General features: G+C 50.6%; 1 protein-coding gene across 7 annotated transcripts in view; it reads left to right on the top strand.

Moving 5' to 3' along the window:
• The first annotated feature begins 1,758 nt into the window (after positions 1-1,758).
• NECTIN3 (nectin cell adhesion molecule 3) overlaps positions 1,759-6,000 on the top strand; it is a 154,353-nt gene continuing 150,111 nt past the window's right edge. For all 7 annotated transcript variants that reach the window (XM_074998796.1, XM_074998788.1, XM_074998801.1 and 4 more), the window contains exon 1: positions 1,759-1,962. In XM_074998796.1, the coding sequence (XP_074854897.1) occupies positions 1,821-1,962 (142 nt within the window). In that variant the 5' untranslated portion in view covers positions 1,759-1,820. The remainder of the gene's footprint in view (positions 1,963-6,000) is intronic.

Raw genomic sequence — 6,000 nt, 5'->3', positions numbered from 1 at the left:
GTCTAGCAGGAGTTAACTCAAAATCTTGCAGGATAGGGCTCACGAAAGCAAATAATACAGCTAAAAATTTAGAAGTAGTCATAGCATCCATGTGAGGCACATAAAGAATTGTTTATATTTTGCTGTTTAGAATTACTGTTACTTTATCTTTAAGCCAGAGGCAATCTCTGTGAAGACATTATTTGTTAAGCAATCTGGATGGCTAAGGGGATTGGAAACATGATACAATGCCTTTGACTGATGCCAGTTCTAATCTGTTTCCCCAGAGCAGCAATGAATGAAAGTTGTTATCATTTGATGTCTTTGATGGACTGTGTGAAATGAGTTTAGTCTCAGACCACTTTGTGGAAGACAGGTGCATCACAAAACAAACCTTACAGCTGGCACAAAGTTGTACCCTGGTTGGTATTCTCAGCAGAGATGCCAAGTAAAAATGGAGAATAAATTATTTTCTCACCTCTAGAAGTGTTGCTCCCAGTAAAAAGTTTAGGCATATTGATGGAGAAGTGTACAGAAAGCTTGCACTGCTGCCACCCATTGTGTATCTTTTGTGTAAATAAAGGCGTCAAAAACAGATTGGCATCATCAAAAGATAGTAATGTCCCACAAAAATAAGTATTTGCTGATCCAGTGAGCAGCAACTTTATCAACTAACTTTATCATATTGACTACATTATTTTATTCTTTGCTTTTTATCCAAAAAACCCTGAAAACACTGTAATTCCATAACATTTTATGCCAGTTTATGCACCATTTCCAAAAAGAAAACACATTTCTTAGTAGTACTGGTCACTTGCTGCGCGGTTGTGCTGCTGCTGACCTCAGGTGGAGTACTTGGAGCCATGTCAGGACTTGGTAAGGAGGAGCCCCGTTATCGCACAGCTGATCCGTGGAGGCAGCTCACTTTTTCTCTCTCGCTGTGTTTCTGAGTGTGGGCCTGTCTTTCAGAGCCTCACCTAGGGATTGCCCTCACCCTCCGCGGGAAACAAGGCTGTCACTCAGCTTGCTCAACAGTCCTTCTGCATGTGGGATGGGGAGGGGGGGGGAGAGGAAGCGGGGGCTTGTGGCTTCAAGTCAAAATGTGGCTACCCCCCCACTAAGGTGAGGGGCTGGCCAAGCGGGGGAGGCGAGGAGGACAGGTAGGGGAATGATGCGGCGACCTGGGGGGGAGGAAGGAAGAGGGGAAGCGGGCATACGCGCTGGCACGCGGGGTGTGGGGGGGGTGCTGCAGGGGCTCCCCTTATATGCACGATTTACAGTTGGGTCAGTGGCTCCCAGCGCCCCTGGAAGCAGGGATGGGAGAAGGGTGGCGAGCGGAGGGAAGCGCGCAGGGAGGACCGGCGGGCGGGCGGGCGGGCGGAGGGAACCACATCGAAAGACGGCTCCCGCCAGCGGCAGAGTGAGTAGCACTGATTTCCCCCAACCCTCCTCCGGCGGCTGCGAGTGGGGAGGGGGGAGGGGGGAGGGGAGGGGCGGGGCGGGGCGGGACGTACCAATCAACCCCCGGGGGAAGACACGGCGATCCCCCCCCACTCCAGCTCGCGGGGTTGGTCCTTTGGCCGGCGGGACTGCGCCGCCCCGGGTGCGGGTGGGCGCACTGCAGGGTGAGTAGGGGTGGGCGGCAGGGTTTGCCCGAGGGAGAAGCAGGCGGTGGCAGCGAGCGGCTCCCTCCCCCCCGGCGGGGTGGTGCGGCCCGTTCCGAGGAGGGCGCAGCGCCTCCCCGCTCAGTGACACACAGACCCGGCACGGGGAGGCGGCGGCTGGTCGGGGGAGCGGGGCGGGCTAGGATCGCGGCGGCGGCTGGGAGCCGAGTGCGGAGCATGGCGGGGACCGCGGCGGCCGCTCCCCTGCCGGCTCCGGCCGCCCGCGGGGAACTTTCCGCTGCCTCCTCCCCTGGCCGGCGGCCCCCGGCTCTGCCCGGCCCGGGGCGGCTGCTGGCGCTGGCGTTGCTGCTCTGCTGCGGTGAGTGAAACTTTTCCTCTGCCGGGCGGGGCCGGGGCAGTTGCCGGAGTTGGGCGAAAGTTTGTGCGGCGGCGCCCGCGGGGCGGGGTAACGGGCACGGCCCCGCCGGGAGGTCCCCGCCCGCCCGGGCGCGCTGGGGGAGGGAGCCGCAGCCCGGTGTGTGGGGCCGGCAGTGGCCCGCTGGGGCCGGGCGGCGGCGGGGGCTGTGTTTAGATTCCACTTGTCGCGGGGGCGGCGGGACCGTTAGTGCGCGGGCGGGGCGCAGCCGGGGTGGCTCCGTGGGCTGGAGCCCGGCGCGGCCGCAGCTGCCGAGAGAAGAGTCCCGCTGGCCCGGCCCGGCCCGGCCCGGCCCAAGCGGGGAGCAGCTGGCCGCGGGAGCCGAGGGGACTGTGGGGCGCGGGGTAACTGCCGATGCCTGGCCCAGCGTGTGGGGCTGTAAATAACAGCGCTGCTCCTCTCCTGCCCTGGGCTGGGCGCGATTTTGGGTCTCCCCCCGACACTGCGAGCTAATAGTGACCAGCGGCAGTGGAGGCGGGCCCCGGCCTGGCCGGCTCTGTTTACGACCCTTTCTCCACGTACAGTCCGGTGCGTTGGGGGTGGGGCTGCACGTGTGTGTCCGCGTCTGGTAGCGCTGGAGACGTGTTCCTCGGTTTCTCTGGCTGCCTGTACACCCCCCCACCCACCCCGTCGTGCTAGTGTGTGTCTTGCCCCCGGGGTCTGCGTGTCCTTATCTCCCCGCCCTTCCGACCCCTTCTGAAGCGGTCACACGCTTCATTCGCATTAGTTTGCCTTGAATCTGCTGCTGCTTAGAGAGGAGTCGTAACGCACCGAGCCCCACCTGTGGTTTGATGTGACCTCATGGGGAGGATGTACACTTTTCTTCCCAACTCTGCTCTTGCGGAAAGTAGCTGGGTCGGCGGCAGCCTGGTTGAGCCGAATCAGAGTCTTGCTCGAAAAGCAAGGGCGTACCGCCTGTTGGCGTTGGGAGTTAAGGGGGATCCAGGTGGAAAGTGGACTTGATAAGGGTAGGTTGCAACAAAGACATTAACGCGACAGCTCTTCTGTCAGTTCCCCGCGTAATATCAAGTACCTAAAAGCAGCCGTGGCTTCCTCCATCGCTTGTTGTGCGCTGACTTGGAGTTGGGCTTCATGCACAGACCGGGAGCGGAGTGCTTTGCGGCAGCGTTTCTGTATGCAGCGAGATGCCCTTGCAGGGAGGGAAGCAGCGCTGTTGCTGGAAGTGCGAACTGCTGCATCATTGCCTGAGGGGGCAGACTATCACAAAGTGTGTTTCGCAAGGGTGGGGTAATAACAATTGGAATCGCAGAGAATGTGGAAGGGCTCAGGCGAGCTCGGGGGTGATCGTCCACCGATTTACTGCTGTCTGCGCTTTTCAAGATGAGGTTTCACTGGGCTTAGTCACGCTGATTGTGAGCAGTTTTGTTTTGCTTTGAATTGGGAGATGACAACCTGCTGAAAATTGCTTGTGGTAAGGGGCTTCAATTCATTTAGGAGACATTTATTTTTTCTAGTTTGGTGCAGAAACTGAGTGTGCAACATTTGATTTCACATCTTGGGCTGTGCAGAATTGTGGATTAAGTCCATGTGATAAATGGGTTATATCCAGAAGGTGATACTTGATCTCACTGACACAGAGTGAAGGACTGTTGCAGAATTTAGTTGCAAGTGGTAAAGCAGACTTTTCACTTGTTTGTGTGGCATGCACGATAGTACCATTTCCACAGTACAGCATCACATCTTTATGTGGGCTGGTTTTTTAACCTTTGGATTGTTAGTTGTAGACAATTAAAAATCAGCTGATCTACTGCTATTATTACAGTGGATAGATTTGAGAAGTAGATGTCAAAACATTTAACCACTTTTGTGTAAGAGGACAGACACATTTTTTTCTTAAAATTAGAAAATAGCTGTTGATTATCAGGCAAATTAGGCACTCACCATGTTCTATGCTTGGCCAAAGGGATTCTCAACGCAACTGTATTTTACACATTATTTATTATTGCATATTGTTACAGCTCAGCATGAAGTTTTGTCTGTATGGTGACAACCTGTTTTTTGCTAGATTGGAATAAAAATCAGTCAGGATCTCAGGCAATGGCCCTGTATTGTGCTATTTTGTGATAGGGCGGGGTTGCAAACACAGAGGAGAGGCATTTAAGTTTCTTCCAATTTGTGCTAAAATGAAAAGTGGCTAGTATATAACCTGTTGTTGTAATCATGTGCTTTCCAGGATATTAGAGAAGCAGGGAGGCACAATCTTCTGTGGATCCCAGAGTTGGAGTGCTTTTGCTGCTATTAGTAGGAAGTTGAGAAGACTCACCGGAGAAAGCATCACAGTAGTGGTTGCTGTAAAATGAATGATATTACTTCAGCCACATCATCTCTCTAGTGCAGACCTTGCAGCAGTGTTTCCTGAAACTGATGAGTTGAATCAAATGGGGTTCGGAGTTAATCAGCTGTATGTAGAACTCTAAGGGGAATCTCTACATAGTGCAGTCTTTAATGCGTATTAGAGTAAAAGGAATACAAGACCTATGGAGCTCTTGCATGTTTTCCTGGGTGTTTCATAAATTAAAAAGCAAGCTAATTTTTGGGTTGACATGGTTCAAAAACTTGTTTTACTATCACTGCATGTCAGAGTGGGCTTCTTTGCCTTCTAAAGAGGAAAGTAGTTGTTGCACTTGTTAAAGATGTGAGAATATTTTATAAAGGACTAGTACTAAGCAGAAAGTAGGAAACTGGTTCAGTGGTAAACTCATAAGTTCAGCATGTAATTATCCAGGCTAATAATGCATCTATTGGTAGTAGTTACTTTATATTCATATTGCATGCTTTCCTAATCTTGACAAATTGGATGGCTAAAATCTTGATGTTACTAGTTCGGGTTCAGTTTTGATGTATGTAAACTACACTGATTTTCATTATCCGATTCATTACAATTAAGTAACACAAGGCTTGCCAAAAAGTTGGAATGCATACTTTAGACAGTGCAATGTTTTCCGCCTGATTAAAAACTTGGATACCCAAGTGTCTTGTACAGATGTCGGTAGAGGCATCAAGTACAAGGAAAATATTTAGTATTTTTTTTTCTCATTAGCATTTTGGTTTCTGCCAACAAAGAGTTCCTAAACTGTACTAAACCTTTGATTAAAATTTCCCATTTGCATCATTTCTTCTCTTCCCTCATTGCTGCCACCATAATGCTTAAGTGCTGCCAGGCTCCAGTGTGATGTTTTCTGGGTGTGAAAGAAACTTTTTCTCTGGTCATCTCAACCTTTCCTTATCATTAGCTACTGGCAACAGAAGTGCTCCACTCTAGGCTCCACAACACTCACTTTTTCTGAGTATAGACTCGCAATTTGGTATATACTTGGGTGCCCACTCCTTTGTGCACTATAAATGTCCAGATTTGCTGCCTCAGAGAAAGGAGTATGCCCCAGCTCATGTGTCCTCAGCACAAGGAGCTTAGACAGGTTTGTAATAAAACCAGGCAAGCTTATCAGTAAGAGAGAGGGAGCGATTGTGAGTCTGTGTTTTGGAAACATGAGACTTTAGGTGAATGGGAAAACATAAGGTACAATGGTATATGCTTACTTTCTTGCCTTATAAGGTAACTTGTTAGCATCTCTCAACTGCAGGTCATTCCTTGCAGCATGTACCAGTTTCCAAAAACTGGTATTCAGTTTTCTTGAGACTTGTGCTGGCAGAGTTCCTTTTCCTGTAATGGATCATCACTTGTGCCACTTCATTTTTTTTTAAATGGTCCCAGGTCTTTTTCTTGCCATGAGAGGTTCCAGTGTATGACCTCTCTCTTGAATATGCTTGTCTTGAGTATGCTCAAGGTTTCATCTTTTTCAGACCGTAAATAAAACGGTCTGAGTTAAAGGATATCTCTGTGTATTGGGTCAGCCCAGTGACTTCTCCTCAGGTGATAAGTTTTACTCCCAGCAGATTTGGAATACCATATTTCATGTACAAACATTTTTGAAGAGCCATGACAGTCATCTAGTCCTTTTC

The sequence above is a fragment of the Carettochelys insculpta genome, chromosome 1 (genome assembly GCF_033958435.1).
Source record: "Carettochelys insculpta isolate YL-2023 chromosome 1, ASM3395843v1, whole genome shotgun sequence".
Taxonomy (NCBI): domain Eukaryota; kingdom Metazoa; phylum Chordata; order Testudines; family Carettochelyidae; genus Carettochelys; species Carettochelys insculpta.
Note: the sequence above shows the minus strand (reverse complement) of the source record. Positions and strands in the feature narration are given on the sequence as shown.